This window comes from Mercenaria mercenaria, chromosome 16 (genome assembly GCF_021730395.1).
Source record: "Mercenaria mercenaria strain notata chromosome 16, MADL_Memer_1, whole genome shotgun sequence".
NCBI lineage: Eukaryota > Metazoa > Mollusca > Bivalvia > Venerida > Veneridae > Mercenaria > Mercenaria mercenaria.
Window position 1 is genome coordinate 21,649,661 of NC_069376.1, and position 20,539 is coordinate 21,670,199.

Consider the following 20,539-nt stretch of genomic DNA (forward strand, 5'->3'; position numbering starts at 1 on the left):
CCTAGATTTCATCAAGGTTATCATTCTGACCAATATTCATGAAGATTAATTGAAAAATACAGCCTCTATCGCATACACAAGCTAAATGTTGACAGACGACAGACGACGGACGACGGACACCGGACATCGAGCGATCAGAAAAACTCACCTGAGCATTGCTCAGGTGAGCTAAAAAAAGAAAAAAAAAGGAATGGAAATATATATATGTATATATATCTATTTTTTTAAGGGGTGGGGGTGCGGGGGAATGGGAGAGGAAACAAAATCAACATGCTGATTATAAATATTGATGGAAAATTAAAAATGAAAAAAAAAGGGTAAAAGGGTGAAGTTTAGTGGGGGTGGGGGGGGGGGGACAGAGGATGCATGATCAGTGGTGGGCATGACTGGTTGGAGGAGTGAGGTGGGGGAATGGTACAACTTGTATGTTGATAAATAATCATGGAAGGTTTGAAAAAAATCTAAAATAAATGAAATTTTTTTTTTTTGGGGGGGGGGGGGGGGGGGGGGGGGGGGGGGTGGGGGGGGGGAGCGGGTGTGACCAAGGCAAGTGGGTGACCAGGTGCGGGTGCGCAACTTCACATGTTTATAATAAATGTTCACAGAAAACAAGAGGGCCAAGATGGCCCTAGGTCGCTCACCTAAGAAACACTCCATAACAGTGTAAAACATGTTTGACCTAGTGATTTCATGGAAACAAATATTCTGACCAATTTTCATTAAGACTGGACCAAAAAATTGGTCTCTTGCGATAAAACAAGCATTTTCTTAGATATGACCTAGTTTTTGACCCTAGATGACCCATGTTCAAACTCCACCTAGATTTTATCATTCTGACCAAAATTCATGAAGATCAACTGAAAAATACAGCCTCTATCACATACAGAAGTTTTTTCTTTGATTTGACCAAGTGACCTAGTTTTTCACCTCAGATGACCTATATTCAAATGCGACCTAGATTTCATTCAGGCAATCAACCTGACCAAATTTCATAAAAATCAATTGAAAAAAAACAGTCTCTATCGCATACACAAGATTTTTTTTAATTTGACCTAGTGACCTAGTTTTTGACCTCAGATAACCCATATTCAAAATCGACCTAGATTTCATCAAGGCAATCACTCTGACCAAATTTCATGAAGATCAATTGAAAAATACATCCTCTATTGCATACACAATGTTTTTCTTCGATTTGACCTAGTGACCTAGCTTTTGACCCCAGATGACCCATTTTCGAACTCGGCCTAGATTTTATCAAGGCAATCATTCTGGCTAAATTTCATGAAGATCAGTTGAAAAATACAGCCTCTATTGCATACACAAGGTTTTTCTTTGATTTGACCTAGTGACCTAGTTTTTGACCCTAGATGACCCATTTTCGAACTTGGTCTAAATTTCATCAAGGTAATCATTCTGACCAAAATTCATGAAGATCAATTGAAAAATACAGCCTCTATCGCATTACACAAGGTTTTTACGTGATATGACTAGTGACCTAGTTTTTGACCCCAGATGACCCATTTTCGAACTCGGCCTAGATTTCATCAAGGTAATCATTCTGACCAAAATTCATGAAGATCAATTGAAAAATACCGCCTCTATCGCATACACAAGGTTTTCTTTGATTTGACCTAGTGACCTAGTTTTTGATCCGAGATGACCCATTTTCGAAAATCAGCCTAGATTTCATCAAGGCAATCATTCTGACCAAAATTCATGAAGATCAATTGAAAATACAGCCTCTATCGCATACACAAGGTTTTTCTTTGATTTGACCTAGTGACCTACTTTTTGACCCAAGATGACCCATTTTCGAACTCGGCCTAGATTTCATCAAGGTTATCATTCTGACCAATATTCATGAAGAAGAATTGAAAAATACAGCCTCTATCGCATACACAAGGTTTTTCTTTGATTTGACTAGTGACCTACTTTTTGACCGAGATGACCCATTTTCGAACTCGGCCTAGATTTCATCAAGGTTATCATTCTGACCAATATTCATGAAGATTAATTGAAAAAACCGCCTCTATCGCATTACACAAGGTTTTTCTTTGATTTGACCTAGTGACCTACTTTTTGACCCGAGATGACCCATTTTCGAACTCGGCCTAGATTTCATCAAAGTTATCATTCTGACCAATATTCATGAAGATTAAATGAAAAATACAGCCTCTATCGCATACACAAGGTTTTTCTTTGATTTGACCTAGTGACCTAGTTTTTGACCCGAGATGACCCATTTTCGAACTCGGCCTAGATTTCATCAAGGTTATCATTCTGACCAATATTCATGAAGATTAATTGAAAAATACAGCCTCTATCGCATACACAAGCTAAATGTTGACAGACGACAGACGACAGACGACAGACGACAGACGACGGACGACAGACGCCGGACATCGAGCGATCAGAAAAACTCACCTGAGCATTGCTCAGGTGAGCTAAAAATGAAAAAAGAAATTTAATGAAATTCTGCCAAATGGTAAGTTTGTTATGTACAAATATGTGGATTTTTAGACAATTAAAGGGCAATAACTCTGAAGTTACAAAAGAAATCCAAACGAAACTGTGTGTGCACAACCACATTATAGTGCTCTAAATTCTGTTAAAGTTTCATAGTTCAAGGTCAAATATATCAAAAGTTATGATGCAGAAATTGCCATATCTACAGTACCATATATAGATAACACTAGAAACTTCTAAGGGCCATAACTCTGGTGTTACTTGGGCAATCTGTCTGAAACTTGATGGGCCCCATAACCTCATAGTGGTGAACATGTTTATGAAGTTTGTTTGAAAAAAATCTAAAATAAGGAATGAATTTTAAAAAAAAAATGTGGGTGTGTGTGTGTGGGGGGGGGGGGGGGGGGGGGGGGGGGGGATCGGAAGGGGGAGGGGTGTGATCAGTAAGGGGGTGACCAGTGTGGGTACACAACTTCACATGTTTACAATAAATGTTCATGGAATATAATGAAAGAAATTTAATGAAATTCTACCAAATGGTAAGTTTGTTATGTACAAATATGTGGATTTTTATACAATTAAAGGGCAATAACTCTTAACTTACAAATAAATCCGAACAAAATTGTGTGTACACAACCATATTATGGTGATCTAAATTCTGTTTATGTTTCATAGTTCTAGGTCAAATATATCAAAAGTTATGATGCAGAAATTGCCATATTTATAGTACCCTATATAGTTAACACTAGAAACTTCTAAGGGCCATAACTCTGGTGTTACTTGGGCAATCTGGCTGAAACTTGACGGGCCGCAAGAACTCATAGTCGTGAACACGTATATAAAGTTTTAAATAAATATTCCCAACCATTTCCTAGATATGGCTCTGGACAGACGGACGGATGGACATACGGACGGACAATGCCAAAACTATATCCCTCCGACTTTCGTCGGGGGATAGTAACGTTTAAGAGTCATTTTCTTCATTCTTACACCTTTAATGAGTTTTTCTGCCAACAATGAACTAAAACAGTAGAAATATACTATTGCTATGAAATTTTATGTTATGTTATACACTACAATGTACCAAGATACTTTCAAAACCAATGCATATGAAAAATTGAGAGATAAAAACATTGCAACCTAAGTGATCTAGCCCTAATCCTCACTGGATCCAGGAATGTAGTAATTAAGGTGGAATGCGCCTAATTTGAAAATTCTTGGGTTCCGTTTCGAAATTTTGTTTAATATAAAATTCAGCATATTCCTCATATAATGCACATTTTACATTTTTGATATTTCTGTAACTTTTTTCTCTGCAAACCTTCAAACATGACCATTGACGTCCATTTTTGATGAACCATGATTTTACGTCCGTCAGACTGTTTTCATAAATCGTTCTATTCAGTCAACAAGTATTGATTTGCTTGTTACTCGTCATATTTTCATTTAAAAATGTCTTAAAAATGGTGTATAATTTGTGGAGATCATTTTGATGTTGAAGTCGATATTTACGTTAAAGTGACATCAGAGCGACAAATAGGACGTTTAGTTTTGAATAAAAGTTTGATTTAATCTTGTCTCACGTAAAACTCAAACGATAGATTTGACAAAAAAACTAACATGATCATGAAAACTGTATTTTCTGTCGACTGAAGGAATAAAATTATGGGGTCACCAAATTCATTTTCGCGTAAAATTACGTTACACTACCCCTACCCCCCAAATCACAAGATAGCGCAATTGAGTATTTTTTCAAGTATCTCCTCTTTTTAGGATAAACTCTACTATTTTATTTTTCATAGTAACATTAAATCAAAATAGCCTTTTGAACTCTGTTACAGGAGCGAAATAATTTCTGTGTAGAACTCAGATTTTAATGTTTAGATTACATTCGATATATATGAGAATGCGACAAAATCAACACCAAATTATCCTTTGCACTGAATTACATTACTCTACCCCTACCCCAGATAAAAGAAAATGCATAATTCAATGGATTTTCTGAGTCTTGTGATCAAGACAAACTCATGTTTAACCTATTTTAAGTAGAATTTAATCAAATTCATTCAACATTAAAACTGAAATGATTTATCTCTCAAGTTAAAAATAATACATGAAAACTCAAGTATCGATGCACATAACATTGTTAACATTTACAAAAATAAATTTGAAAAAATGACAGAATATAATAAAAATCCTTTATTTTAATTATCTCAACCTTTTAATTTTAACAAGTACCTGTATAGAATTCCATTACAGGCCTATTATCTATGCGTAAAAAAATGTTACATAAAGAATTTTATGTATCTAATAGCACTGAGGCAAACAAATCTCAGGCCTACATTATACATATATGCCATAAATACCTTATTAGTTAATATACGTGTCTGCAAATTTTGATTCCATACCTCACGTTTTTGACTGCACATACCTGAAGAAGGAGATGCATTATGACATTGTGTAGATCACTATCATAAGCAACATGACTGCTAAAATACCTCCCTAATCCTGTTTTGGGACATGTTATCTCAAATAAAATATTTAGACTTCAGTTTAATTTTGATACGTACAGCATTTTCTTCGATGATGAAAGATTGTGATGTTGTGTTTGGGTTCATGTTTGGAGCTTCCCCGATGTCAACGACCTGTATAGTGAGCAGAACTGATGCTGAGTTGACACCATCCGACGCCGTCGCATAAATCTTGTATGTATCTTGTCCCTCATAATTGAACTCTTCATTTAGTTTTAGAGATACAACAGCATTTCTTTCTGTTGAAGTAACAGTTTCTACAAAACAAACAAGTAGTCATGTAACACTTTCTACAAAACAAACAGGTAGTCATGTAACACTTTCTACAAAACAAACAAGTAGTCATGTAACAGGTTGAACCTAGATGCCAAAATATAGCGCCAAAATGTCACACAATATTATGACAAGATTCTGCGAATAATTCCGAGTTTGTTTTACTACATCGAGATCATTTACTATTTCAAATGCTATCTTGTATGTTTAGATGGGTATGATTCTTGGATGATGTGCAACAGAAAATAACATTAAATTTTATATTTACATTTTTAAAGTAGCTTGCTTAGCAAACATGTAAGTAATTCTGGGTCAAGTGGTTCTCAAGTTATTGAGTTTTCTATGTTCAACACCCTGTGACCTTGACCATAGAAGTCATATACTCTGTAAGTTCTATCACACTATGAAGTTTAAAGGTTCTAGGTAAAATGCCTCTCAAGCTATTGACTGGAAATGGATTTCCATGTTCTATGCACTGCGACCTTGACCTTTAATAAGAGTGAACCAAAAAATCAATAGTGGTCATCTTCTCATCATGTCGAATCATCCTATGAAGTTCAACATTCTGAGTCAAGCGGTTCTCAAGTTACTGACTGGAATATAGTTTTCCATGTTCAGGCCCCTGTGACCTTGATCTTCAATAGAGTGACCCCAAAATCAATAGGGGTCATCTATTCTGCATGTCCAATCATCCTATTATGTTTCAACATTCTGGGTCAAGTGGTTCTCAAGTTATTGATCGGAAATAGTTTTCCATGTTCAAGCCCCTGTGACCTTGACCTTTGAAGGTGTGACCCCCAAAAACAATAGGGGTCATCTACTCCATAAGCCCTGCCATCCTATGAAGTTTGAAGGTTCTAGGTCAAATGGTTCTCCGGTTATTGATCAGAAAGGAAGTGTGATGGACAGACAGGGATAAAACAATATGTCTCCCCCAGTGGGTAGGTGGGTGGGAGGAGGGGGGAGACATAATTACAAGCAAAAAGAAACACCCTCCGTACAGTTTCTGATTTTAATTGAACGATCCTTGATATTATTGCACCAATATTGTTTAATATAATTTCCTTTTAGTACAAACACATAGTGAATGTAAATATATCTAAATAAGACGATAGAGAAGAAACAATTTTGATAATACTTTTTATGCCCCCGAAGGGAGGCATATAGTTTTTGAACAGTCTGTCGGTCTGTCGGTCTGTCAGTCTGTCGGTCTGTCAGTCTGTCAGTCTGTCCGCAATTTTCGTGTCCGGTCCATATCTTTGTCATCGATGGATGGATTTTCAAATAACTTGGCATTAATGTGTACCACAGTAAGACGACGTGTCGCTCGCAAGACCCAGGTCCGTAGCTCAAAGGTCAAGGTCATACTTAGACATTAAAGGATAGTGCATTGATGGGCGTGTCCGGTCCATATCTTTGTCATCGATGGATGGATTTTCAAATAACTTGGCATGAATGTGTACCACAGTAAGACGACGTGTCGCGCGCAAGATCCAGGTCCGTAGCTCAAAGGTCCAGGTCACACTTAGACTTTAAAGGTCATTTTTCATGATAGTGCATTGATGGGCGTGTCCAGTCCATATCTTTGTCATTCATGCATGGATTTTAAAATAACTATGCATGAATGTGTGACACAGTAAGACCACGTGTCACGCGCAAGACCCAGCTCCGTAGGTCAAAGGTCCTAAACTCTAACATCGGCCACAACTACTCATTCAAAGTGCCATCGGGGGCATATGTCATCCTATGGAGACAGCTCTTGTTTCATATATGATATTTTAAAAAGTAGCTTCACCATTGTTAAGGTGGAATGCACCTCATAGTTGAAGTTAAAGGGTTTTTGATATTTCTGTAATATTTTTCTCTGAAAACCTTCAAACACGACCATTGATGTCCACTTCTGATGAACGAAGATTTCACATTGTAAATCATTCCATTCAGTCAACAAGTATTTGATTAGTACTCATCATGTTTTTATTTAAAAATGTCTTTAAAATGGTGTATAATATGTGAGGATCATTTTGACATTGAAGTCGATATTTACGTTAAAGTGACGTCAGAACGACAAATATGACGTTGTGTTTTGAATAAAAAATTCGTTTTAATCCAATGTTTTATGTAAAACCCAAAATGATAGAACCTGACAAAAAACTGACTTAAAAAACTGACTTGGTGATGAAAACTTTATTTTCTGTCGATTGAAGGAATAAAGTTATGGGGCCATCCGATCAATTTTCGCGTAATACACCGTTTTACATATTACGCTACCCATACCCTTAAAACACAACATAGCGCGAGTATTTTTTCTGTATCTCCTCTTTCTAAGATAAATTCTACTATTTTATTTTTCTTAAATCAATATATATAGTCTTTAAAACTATTTTACCTTGGACAAAGTTATTTCAGTACAGTATTATATTCAATATATGAGAATGCGACAAAATAGATACTCCATTACCGTTGCGCTGAATTAAATTTCTCAGCCCTATCCCAGATAAAAACTAGAAATGTGTCAAAGACACAGATGCCCCCGCAACATGAGTGGTACTGCTCACAAACTAAAAGGACCCTTGGCCCTATTTACTACAAAAAAAATATTGTAGGAAAACCAGAAAATTTAGTAATCTGTATATGTAGTGAAAACTGGCTAGGTTCAACCAAGGACTGTGACCTTGACCTTTGAGCTAGTGAAATGGTTGTTGCGTATGACACAGCGTCTATCCATGCTTATCATTTGTGTCAAATTATTCTGAAATCAGACCACGCATGTCAAAGTTATGGACCAGACACGAAGACCACCTATGTAGTGAAAATTGGCTAAGTTCAACCAAGGACAGTGACCTTGACCTTTGAGCTAGTGAAATGGTTGTTGCACATGACACATCATGACACATTGTCTATCCATGCTTATCACTTGTGTCAAATTATTCTGAAATCGAACCATGCATGTCAAAGTTATGGCCCTGACACAAACACCACCATTTCCCGAACATACAAACGAACACCCACACACACAAACAAACAAACAAACACACACGGACAGGGGTAACACTATATACACAGGCCCCGCACCCCCCCCCCCCCCATTTTATGTCTGGGGCATAAAAATGCATTATTCAATTAAACTCATTTTTAAACTATTTTAAGTAGAATTTAATCAAGAGTCCTTTATAACTAACACATGAAAACTCATGAATCGGTGCACATGAAATTTTGTAGGGGGCTTTCAAATGGCACAGTTTTAATTTTTTTATTATTAGGCTTAAAATAAAATTAAGTTTGTTTGACCTTTACCTACCGACCCGATAAAATTGCCCCGACTCAAATAATTTTATTGCATTCCAGAGAAAAAAAATATTTTTATTTTCTTATCAGAGGGAAAAAACTTACAAAAAGCTTGAAACTGGCGATTATTTTATTTAACAAATGCATAAATAATTATGGCAAGTGAGAACGTAACCCACGATCAGCTAGCAGAAAATCGATAAAGCGGACTGTTTATTATCTCGTGTATTCCGAACACGTGTCAACTATGCCGATAACGTTGCCTTAGGCCATGGGGTGCAGACGACAATCAAACCTCCGCGAAATGTAAAAATACCAAAACGTCATGCAGGTAATTTTCCATTCCACGAGCACGTGCGACCTATCGTAATATCTCAATATCTAATTTATATCACTCGACGTTACTTTTGTTTACACATACACAAAAAACGCGCATAGTGCATTCATTTTTTGTTATTACCGCTTCAATATTTTTAGCACCGCTTAAGAAGTAATATAGTTTGAATTCTATAATGATTTTAATAAGATATCGACAGGGATGTAGGCAAAATTCTATAAAAACGGTCAAATTTAAATTTTTTTCTTTGTAAAATTTCAAACAGTGCGATCTTAATTACTTATGTCTTTCTAAGAGTAAATAAATGATACATTCTATGGGCATAAAGTTAATACTTTTGACCAGAAAGTACAAAAAAACAGAATAAAAAAAACTTAAATGATGAAAAAGTGTCAGCAATTTAAATACATGGCGTAAAATGATTTTTGGCAAACAGATTTATGTTAGTGCGGCAAAATAGCTCACAGAGATAGGATTTCCACAATTATCGTTTGACACATTTACCTGTCAATTTATACAGGATATTGAATTCGTTTTAACAAATTGAACTTGCTTTAACAAATTAGAGAAGAAACTTTTTTATTGAATTAATTTAAAGAACGAGGCGGTACGATCAAACAGTGATGTGTCACATGGCGCGAAAACATGACGTTATTCCATGACAATCTCGGGAAACTATACCCACGGGTATGAAACGTTGCCTGCGGCACAAAATGTGCCGCACTGAAATGAAGGCATCGCGCTTCCGACGGCGCAGGCATTGTGCAGGATGTTTACAAAAATAACGAGCACGGTGAGTAAAATTGAATGTTTTTGGTTATTGTCTTGTTACAGTAAACACTTTTTAGAAATCGGGGAATGCAGCGGGATGTAGTTATGTCTTGCCGACAAATCCATGCCCAGTTTGTGAAGAAATATGTAATATTGTTATTTTGCGCGTGTTTTTCATCGGATACAGTAACGTGAAAATTACAAAAGCAGTGCATATTCCGAGTCATTTCACATCCTGCAGAAAAAGGAATGATGTATTTCTGTAGTATATTATAAAAAGACATGATATCTGATCGATTGAGATAAAATATATGTCAAGAAAAAGGCATAACCCCTCGTTCTGCCGACTTTTCAGTCCAGTGCCGCAGGCATCTCGATGGTGCCGCAGGCATCGCGAGAGGCGCAGTCATCTTGAATACTATCGTAGTCAGTAGTACGTGTAATTTCGACCAACTAACATGTATTAAAGTACAATAAAAAATCAATAACAATGTTGTTCCTCCAGTTATTGTGTAAGACAAAATTTTCTGAACCCGAACTTTGTAATATTAATAGCTATTTTGAGAAGTTTGCAATATTTTTCCTCGCTGTTTTGTGGGATGGGGTCAGATCCCTTTCAGTTGAGAAAATCACGTCATTTTATATCGAACTGGGATTATTTCTCCTAAAATAACAATATTCAATTACCAAACATTTCCATTTGTAACAATTATTGATAGGTATGAAAACCAACATTGGAGCAACACAAACTGTCATAAATTTTGTCATTTTTCAACCAATTTTTTTGCTTTTGTTTCAGCATCGAGTGTTTTTTCTTTACAGTTCGGGCGTACTTTTTTTATAAGCGGTGAGCTGAATCCCTCACCCCCCCCCACCCCCACCCCCCAAAAAAAACAAGAGGACCATGATGGTCCTGAATCGCTCACCTATCTCCACATGACCCAGTGTTCAACTGAGTATGACATCGTTATTTCTATTATTTGACATAGTGACCTAGTTTTTGAGCACATGTGACCTAGATATCATCAAGATAAAAAATTCTGACCAATTTTCATGAAGATCCATTGAAAAATATGGCCTCTAGAGAGGTCACAAGGTTTTTCTATTATTTGACCTAATGACCTAGTTTTTGAAGGCACGTGACCCACTTTTAAACTTGACTAGATATCATCAAGGTGAACATTCTCACCAATTTTCATGAAGATCTCGTGAAAAATATGGCCTCTAGAGAGGTCACAAGGTTTTTCTATTTTTCGACCTACTGACCTAGTTTTTGACCGCACATGACCCATTTTACGAACCTGACCTAGATATCATCAAGCTGAACATTCTCACCAATTTTCATGAGATCCATTGAGATATATGGCCTCTAGAGAGGTCACAAGGTTGTTTCTTTTTTAGACCTACTGACTAGTTTTTGACCCACGTGACCAGTTTCGAATCTGACTTAGATATCATCAAGATGACATTTGACCAATATTCATGAAGATCGATGAAAAATTGCTTAGAGAGGTCACAAGGTTTTTCTATTTTTAGATCTTACTGACCTAGTTTTTAACCCAGTGACCAGTTTTCGAACTTGACTAAGATACTTCTAAGGTAAACTTCTGACCAATTTTCATGAAGATCCATTGAAAAATATCGCCTCTAGAGAGGTCACAAGTTTTCCTATTTTTAGACTACTGACCTAGTTTTTTGACGCACATGACCAGTTTCGAACTTGACCTAGATATCATAGTTGAACATTTCTGACCAATTTTCATGAAGATCCATTTCAGAAATATGGCCACTAGAGAGTCACAAGGTTTTTTCTATTTTTAGATCTACTGACCTAGTTTTGACCCCACATGACCCAGTTCGAACTTGACCTAGATATCATCAAGGTGAACATTCTGACCAATATTCATGAAGATCTCATGAAAAATATGGCTCTAGGAGAGGTCACAAGGTTTTTGTATTTTTGATCTAACTGACTAGTTTTTAACCCACGTGACCAGTTTCGAACTTGACTAGATCATCCAAGATGGAAATTTGACCAATTTTCATGAATTGCATTGAGAAATTATGGCTCTAGAGAGGTACAAGGTTTTATATTTTTAGACCTAATGACCTAATTTTTGACCCTACGTGACCCAGTTTCGAACTTGACTAGATATCATCAAGATAAACAATTCTGACCAATATTCATGAAGATCTCATGAAAAATATGGCCTCTAGAGAGGTCACACAGAGTTTTTCATTTTTAGACCTACTGACCTAGTTTGTTGACCCCACGTGACCATTTCGAACTTGAACTAGATAATCATCAAGGTGAAACATTCTGACCAATTTTCATGAAGATCTTGTGAAATTATGGCCTCTAGAGGGTCACAAGGTTTTTCTATTTTTTGACTATTGACCTAGTTTTTGATTGACGTGACCCGTTTCGAACCTTGACCTAGATATCATCAAGATGACATTCTGACCAACTTTCATAAAGATCCCATGAAAATTTGACCTCTAGAGTGGTAACAAGCCAAAAGTTTACGGACGCACCGCACGGAAACGACGACGGACACCGCGCGATCACAAAGCTCACCTTGTCAACTTTGTGACAGGTGAGCTAAAAAAAAAAAAAAAAAAAAAAAAAAAGAAAAAAAGTAATTGGTAAGAATCGCTGTAACTGCGTTCCAGCGTTCAAAAAAAAGGAACGCAAAAACAAACAAAAAATCGTAAAAACATGAAACTTCTTTGGCTCATCTCGCGCCATGTTTTTCTGTAACAGTACATCAGCACCAAATTCACTGTTAGGTCAAGATATCTAAATACGAACGAAGAATATTTAAAACTACTGTTCCCAAGTTTTGTGTGGAAAAGAACCAATGAAGTTGAGATCTTTCAAAAAATTTGTCCAAAAAGGGGCTTAACTTGTTTTAATTATTTCTGAAATTCTACAAAAATATTAACGTACTTTACTCACTCTTTGTCGTTCAAATATGATTTAGGTCTGTGCACTGATTGTACACATAAAGTTTACGTCTGACCATAAGGAGTTCTAAATCATTTTATTTTCCCTTTTAATATACACTGAATGCACATCCATCTGAAAATATAAAATTAACAAGATACTTAACATTCGATAACTTCATAATTTGCTTCTTTTCCACATAAAATTTGTGAACAGTATCGTTTTAAGGGAAGTTTCATGTTTTTACGTTTTTGTTTTTTTTTGTCTTGTTTCGTTCCTTTTCTTCGGAAAGCCAAAACAAAGATTTTTTTGCCATTTCTTTTTTCCGTTTTTCTTTCTGTTTTTGTTAGGGTGGGGGTGGGGGAACTCAGCTCATCGCTAATCAAAATAGTACGCCAAAACTGTAAAGAAAATAAAAACAACAATACTTGATGCTGAAACAAAAACATCAAAATTGGCTGAAAAATGACAAAATTTATGACAGTTTTTGTGCTCCAATGCTAGTTTTCATACCTTGCTTTGAAGTAAGCATCAATGATTGTTACTAATGGTAATGATTGGTAATTGAATATTGTTATTTTAGGAGAAAATAATCCCAGTTCGATATAAAATGACGTGATTTTCTCAACTGGAAGCGACCTGGCCCCATTCCCCAAAACAGCGAGAAAAAATACTGCAAACTTCTTAAAATAGCTATTAATATTACAAAGTTCGGGTTCAGAAGATTTGTCTTACACAATAACTGAAGGAACAACATTGTTACTGATTTTTTTTGTACTTTAATACATGTTAGGTGGTCGAAATTACACATACTACTGACTACAAAAAGTATTCAAGATGACTGCGCCCCTCGCGATGCCTGCGGCACCATCGAGATGTCTGCGGCACTGGACTGAAAAATCGGCAGAACGAGGGGATATGCCTTTTCCTTGATATGTATTTTATCTCAATCGATCAGATATCATGTCTTTTTATGATATACTACAGAAATACATTATTCCTTTTTTCTGCAGGATGTGAAATGACTCGGAATATTCACTGCTTTTGTAATTTTCACGTTACTGTATCCGATGAAAAACACGCGCAAAATAACAATATTACATATTTCTTCAAAAACTGGGCATGGATTTGTCGGCAAGACATAACTACATCCCGCTGCATTCCCCGATTTCTAAAAAGTGTTTACTGTAACAAGACAATAACCAAAAACATTCAATTTTACTCACCGTGCTCGTTATTTTTGTAAACATCCTGCGCAATGCCTGCGCCGTCGGAAGCGCGATGCCTTCATTTCAGTGCGGCACATTTTGTGCCGCAGGCAACGTTTCATACCCGTGATACCGCTTTAATCTCCACTTCAGATGCCATGATACCGATACACTTCTTTTAGCTCTTTGAGGGGGGTGTTAATTGATGATGAAAACAAGGACAATGACTAAGTTTATCAACAGAATAATTACCGTTAATCGTTTACGCTTTTTATTTCGCTGGGTGGATTATGAATATTGTGTCCATATTTTTGGGACACTTTACAAAATAATCATTTTCGGGAAATAAGTCTTTAGAAAGTGAAAATAACTAGTCCTAATACTTTTGGAAAATATGGTAGGGGCTAGACTGTGATTATTAATACTATCGATGCAGTTATTATGAAGAGCAACTAGGTGGTGTAGATTACAAAAATACAGTGAAAGAAAAATGTCTGCTGGGAAAAGGAAATTTAAGAAGAACAAATATGATTGCTTACAAAGGAAACGTAGTGTACATGAGAATATTAGTTGTCTACTATGTGTTATATTTGAAATTTGCTTGTACATAATACTGCTTTCACAACAGTGAGAGTATTACCGCAATAGACAGGCGAGTGGTGTGAATTTTTTTTTACATCCCTGATTTGTACGGCGGGTCTTCCTGACAAAAACATAGATTGCAGTCTATAATTACTGCTAATTTAATTATCTGTGAAAATATATTATAAACTGACTTAATTGTTGATTTCAAAATGTCTTAAATCAGAGATCGTTTTGAAATGCATTTGTTTGATGTGAGAAAATATCAGTTTTCAAATTTCAAGAATTTGACAAGAATGGAAATGTGTTGAAATATTACAGGCTAGACAGTTTTAATATTTTAATTTTGTTATGCCAGGACAAATTAAGAGCTATAAAAATCTTATACTTCTCTTGCCAGGACAATGGCATAATAAATGTCTGATGTCGGGAAACCCAATCTTGTTTCTGTTTTTAGTAACATATGACCAATACGTGCAAGTAGCATGAAGCTGAAAAATCATCACTTTTGCTTGCATACTGCCATAAACGTTGTAAAAACCTTCTAAAACTCATAAAAAGTTATTATCTATTGAATTAAGCATCAAACACTTGTTGAAAATATTTAATCAGTAGTGTGTTTAGATGCCAAATATCGCGTATTTTCACGCTAAATTTTTTTGTACTTTTAAGCGCAGATGTAGTGAAAACAATCATGAAAAGACTTTTGATATATATATAAAGAAAAAGTATAGACATGAAAGATACTCAAAGAATTTGTGAAGTTTGCCTTATGTGCTAATTAAGTCTGTGCACATATTGTGTGTGCAAAGGCTATGGGTTTATATATTACAAGCATACATTTAACAGAGCATCTTCAGAGATTATCTATAAGCAATAGGTATTAATAATAGACTATTACTGAGACAACAAACATTTAAAAAAACTAAAATATAATAAAATTATTTACCTACCTACCTACCCACTGTAAAAATACTGGGTCGGTAAAGGTCAAACAAACATAATTTTAATTTAGGCCTTATTTATCACGAATTTTGCAAATATTGGAACAGAAATCATTAATGTGTATAGTTTACCAATGTTCTGCCTTTCAATTTGAACAGAAGTTTTGAGGTTCAAATTGAAAGGCATGGAAAAGCATAATTATGTTGCTTATCTCCCCTCCCTTCCCTGGGCTTTTCATCCTTATATAACAGAGGCGATATTCAGCCACTTCCCAACTGAAAATAACGTCATTTCTTAATATGACTTTCCTTGAATATAGCAAGTATCTAGTACTTTAGATGAGAAGCCGTTCATCCAATCTAAGACTTATTTGTAAATATACTTTATGTGGTTATTTTCATCATATTTCATTAACAAGAGGGCCATGACGGCCCTGTACCGCTCACCTGACCTATTGACCTAAAGATCATCAAGATTAACATTCTGACCAAGTTTCATCAAGATATGGTCATAAATGTGGCCTCTAAAGTGTTAACTAGCTTTTCCTTTGATTTGACCCTGTGACCTAGTTTTTGACCCCACATGACCCAGATATGAACTTGACCTAAAGATCATCAAGATTAACATTCTGACCAAGTTTCATGACAATACAGTTATAAATGTGGCCTCTACGGTGTTAACAAGCTTTTCCTTTGATTTGACCCGGTGACCTAGTTTTGACCCCACATGACCCAGATTCGAACTTGACCTAAAGATCATCAAGATTAACATTCTGACCAAGTTTCATGAAGATACAGTCATAAATGTCGCCTCTATAGTGTTAACAAGCTTTTCCTTTGATTTGACCTAGCGACCTAGTTTTTTATCCCACCTGACCTAGAGCTGAACGTGATCTACAGATCATCAAGATTAACATTCTGAGCAAGTTTCATTAAGATATGGTCATAAATGTGGCCTCTACAGTGTTAACTAGCTTTTCCTTTAATTTGACCTGGTGACCTAGTTTTGGATCCCACATGACCCAGATAAATACTGGACATTAAGATCATCAAGATTAAAATCCTGACCAAGTTTCATGAAGATACACATAAATGTGGCCTCTACAGTGTTAACAAGCTTTCCCTTTGATTTGACCTGGTGATAGACCTAGTTTTTGACCCCTGATGACCCAATATCGAACTCGTCCAAGATTTTATTGAGGGTAACATTCTGACCAAGTTTCATTAAGATTGGGCCAAAATTGTGACCACTACAGTGTTAACAAGCTTTTCCTTTGATTTGACCTGGTGACCTAGTTTTTGAACCCAGATGACCCAATATCCAAGACATCCAAGATTTTATTGAGGGTAACATTCTGATCAAGTTTCATTAAGATTGGGCCAAAATTGTGACCTCTACAGTGTTAACAAGCTTTTCCTTTGATTTGACCTGGTGACCTAGTTTTTGACCCCAGATGACCCAATATCGAACTCATCCAAGATTTTATTGAGGGTAACATTCTGACCAAGTTTCATTATGATTGGGCCAAAATTGTGACCTCTAGAGTGTTAACAGTCAAATTGTTGACGACGGAGGACGGACGGACGACTGACGGACGACGACGGACACAGGGCGATCACAAAAGCTCTCCTTGAGCACTTTGTGCTCAGGTGAGCTAAAAACGCTCTACTTTTGATTTCGTTAATACACGGGATCCCTCTCGGTCGGGGCAATTTTGCTTCACAGGATCCCTCTTGACTCATTGCACCCGGCACGAGAACCCTCTTGGACAAAATTTTCTATAGGCACCAGCACCCTCAACTTCAGTGTTAGAATTTTTAGATGGTATTCTTATTGAAGTTTTTACCTCTCTTAATATGCTATTAAATTGAAAATAAATAAGCAGTTTCACATAACATGGATATTTAAATTTTATTATCAAATTAACCTATACCGTAGTGATACTTAATCACTTTTAAACTAGAATTTGTATAATTTGATTCGATACAAAGAGGGGCAATTCATGTATAGCACATATGTTCAGGACTTTAAATATACAAATATGGTGAATCAAATAAATACATTATGTTTATTATCAGAACCAAGTAATAATATAATAAATAATACTTTAAAAAATCTTTATTTGAATTTCTTTATTTGTATTTATACTTGTAGGAACAGCTGATTGCAGAATTAGAATTTGCAAAGACACTACAGAAAGGCATGGCCAGGCTTTTTTCAGATGCTGTTTACAACAGAAGAAACAGAAGGACATAATGCTTTTTATGCTTGAGGAAAGGTTTAGCTGAATCGGATGTAAGGCCTGGTTTGGAGGACAAAGAAAAATTAAAATTTCTAGAAGGTAACCACTGTATATTAATACCACAAGGTATTAACATAGACAGATTAAGTTTGTACAGTTTGTTGTTGTGTCAGTGAGTTAGTTCAGCCTTTTGATTTCATATTTCCTAAAGGAAATTCATAATTTTCTACGAAATTATTCAGAATGTTAGAAAAATATATCTTTTAATAGATGTATGATTTGCTTTTACAGATTGTGTGCTGGGAAAATGGACTTACATCCAAAGGAGTGTAATTTGGAGAGTCATTCGCCATCTACTGAAGCCATCCCGAAATATTATCAAAGCACTGAGAGGACTGATGTGGGCAACGGTTGACAGCTTCTGGTAATCGGCATGAACAGTTAGCTTAAGTTTGGTGATTCTAGTTAAACTACTCATGATTAATAAGCATTATCAACCTTTCTTTACCAAATCAAGGGGTAAAACTCTGCTTTTACTCTGTCAAAGGGGATAAAATATTATATGAGCAAAGCTCGTGTGCTTAATATTGAAAATTTTGTGAAGTTTGGTTAATCTTGCTTAAAAACTTTTTTGAATTATAAGCATTTTTTAACAAATCAATGGGAAAACACTCTGCTTTTACTGGAACAAGGGGAATAACAGTAAATGTGAGCAAAGGTCATGGACTAATTGATAATTATGTGATGTTTGGAGATTCTAGTTATAACAAGAGCTTGTAGAACACTTGCATGAAGTAACTGACAAGGAACAGAAATTATTTGGTCACTGGCCACTTGACATAATGTACTGACCTTAAATTAATAATTAGACTTAAATGACCTCGTATCAAATGTGATCTAAGACCAAAGCATAATCTAGTTTTCTATTGTCAATGTGATCTTGACCTTTGACCTACTGAACTCAAAATCAATAGGGGTCATCTGCTGATCATGACAAATCTCCCGATCTCATGATCCTAGGCCCAAGCATTCTCCAGTTATCATTCTGAAACCAATTGGTCTACAGACCGACCAACATCCATCATCAAACAATAATATTTACAATATACCCCTCGTCCTTCGAAGGAGGGCAATTAATTTTCAAATTAGTAGATGCCCATGTCTCCCCAAATGCATAGTAGTAAAAGGCAAGAAGTCAATAGAGGATAGGAGCGAAAGACAAAGAGACACTAATGGTTGGCTGCAATACTCTGAGATCATCTACTTGGCATGTCCAATCACCCTATGAAGTTTCAAAATTCTGGGTAAAGTGGTTCTAAAGTAAACTGTTTTCCATGTTCAGGCCCCTGTGACCTTGATCTTTGATCGAGTGAGCCCAAAATCAACAGGGGTCATCTACTCTGCATGTCCAATCATCCTATGAAGTTTCAACATTCTGGGTCAAGTGATTCAAGTTGTTGATCCAGAAAGAGTTTTTCCATCTACAGGCCTCTGTGACCTTTCCCTTAGTCAAGTGACCCCAGAAACATTAAGGGTCATCTACTCTGTAATTCCTATCATCGTGATTGAAGGTTCTGGGTCAAATGATTCTAAAGTTATTGGTTGGAAACTGTTTTCAAAGTTCTGATTCCTGTGACCTTAACTTTTGATCAAGTGATTCAAAAATCAATAGGGGATATCTACTCTACATGTCCAACCATCCTATGAAGTTTCAACATTCTGGGTCAAGTGGTTCTCAAGTTATTGATCAGAAACGGGTTTCCATGTTCAGGCCCCTGTGACCTTGACAGGTGATTTTTTAAATTTTTTCAAATGAGATCTCATCTTGGTAAAAGCAGGCTATGAATATATTATACATATATTACATCGATAAATAGTTCTTAAACTAAAAGAAACCATAAAAGAATATTTACAATGAAATTAAAAATTAATGTTTCAATCAATTTTAAAACAACCAAAACAACTACTACTGTCTCCAATATCAGCACACACCATGATCTTCAGGTTGCATTCAGTCAATTTTCAGCTGTAGATTAATGTAATATGCCTCATAATCATGACAACATGCATGTTTTAGTGTTGTTACATTTTCTGGTCCTTTGGGATCATGGAGTCCATTCAACATATGTGTAAAAGAGTTCCGCTTAAGCAGGTGCTAAGGGGCACAAGAGGTGTTGCACATTTCAAAATATCTCATGAACAGACTCAATCAAACTGAGTCAGTTTTAATACCGATTATAGATCTACAGGTATGGTGCTGAAGTACTGTAATTATGTACTATTTTTGTAGGTTATTTATAGTTTATTTTGGTTACGTGATGAAGAATTGTTTTGGTCATGTGATCAAAGCAAGCATGCTCATTTTCATACGCTTTGTTTTTGTTATAAAATATAGATTACGACAAATATGTACTTAAGCAAAGTATTTTTTGATCAAGTTGAATCTCAGAAGCTTTCTGAAAGTTAAAAAGACTTGAATTACGTAAAATTTATGGAGGACATGGAACTACTTGTTGTTCGGTTTCGCATAAGTGTATCGTCCGTAAATTTGTGGTATGGTAAATCTGTGGGCATGCTTCGCTGCCCACAAAAAAAAAAAGATTGCATTGACAACAATTCTGATCCTCTTGTTCAGATCTTTTGTGTTTTCTTGTGAATTGAGCGTCTTTGATTTTTGTAAAAAAACAAAATATGTATGAATATAATTTGATTTTTGCTTACTACTGATTTTTTTACAGATGATGATGGTAAAGATATATTTTGAGTTTCAAGTCATTATCTTATATAGTACCAAAGTTATGTCCAGAACATTTAAGTATGAAAGGGGCATAATTTGGTCAAAAATACAAATCAGAGTAATGGGGATTGTTACCCCACATGCAGATGATGATGATGATAAAGATACAATTTAAGTTTCAAGTCTTTATCTTATATTGTACTAAAGTTATATCC

At 35.8% G+C, this 20,539-nt stretch overlaps 1 protein-coding gene across 5 annotated transcripts in view; it reads right to left on the minus strand.

Moving 5' to 3' along the window:
- LOC123540274 (protocadherin Fat 1-like) overlaps positions 1-20,539 on the minus strand; it is a 132,780-nt gene that overhangs the window by 56,276 nt on the left and 55,965 nt on the right. For all 5 annotated transcript variants that reach the window (XR_008367775.1, XM_053526345.1, XM_053526347.1 and 2 more), the window contains one exon: positions 5,037-5,254. Coding sequence is in view for 4 of the 5 variants with exons in the window: in XM_053526345.1 (XP_053382320.1) it covers positions 5,037-5,254 (218 nt within the window). In the remaining variant the exon portion in view is untranslated. The remainder of the gene's footprint in view (positions 1-5,036; positions 5,255-20,539) is intronic.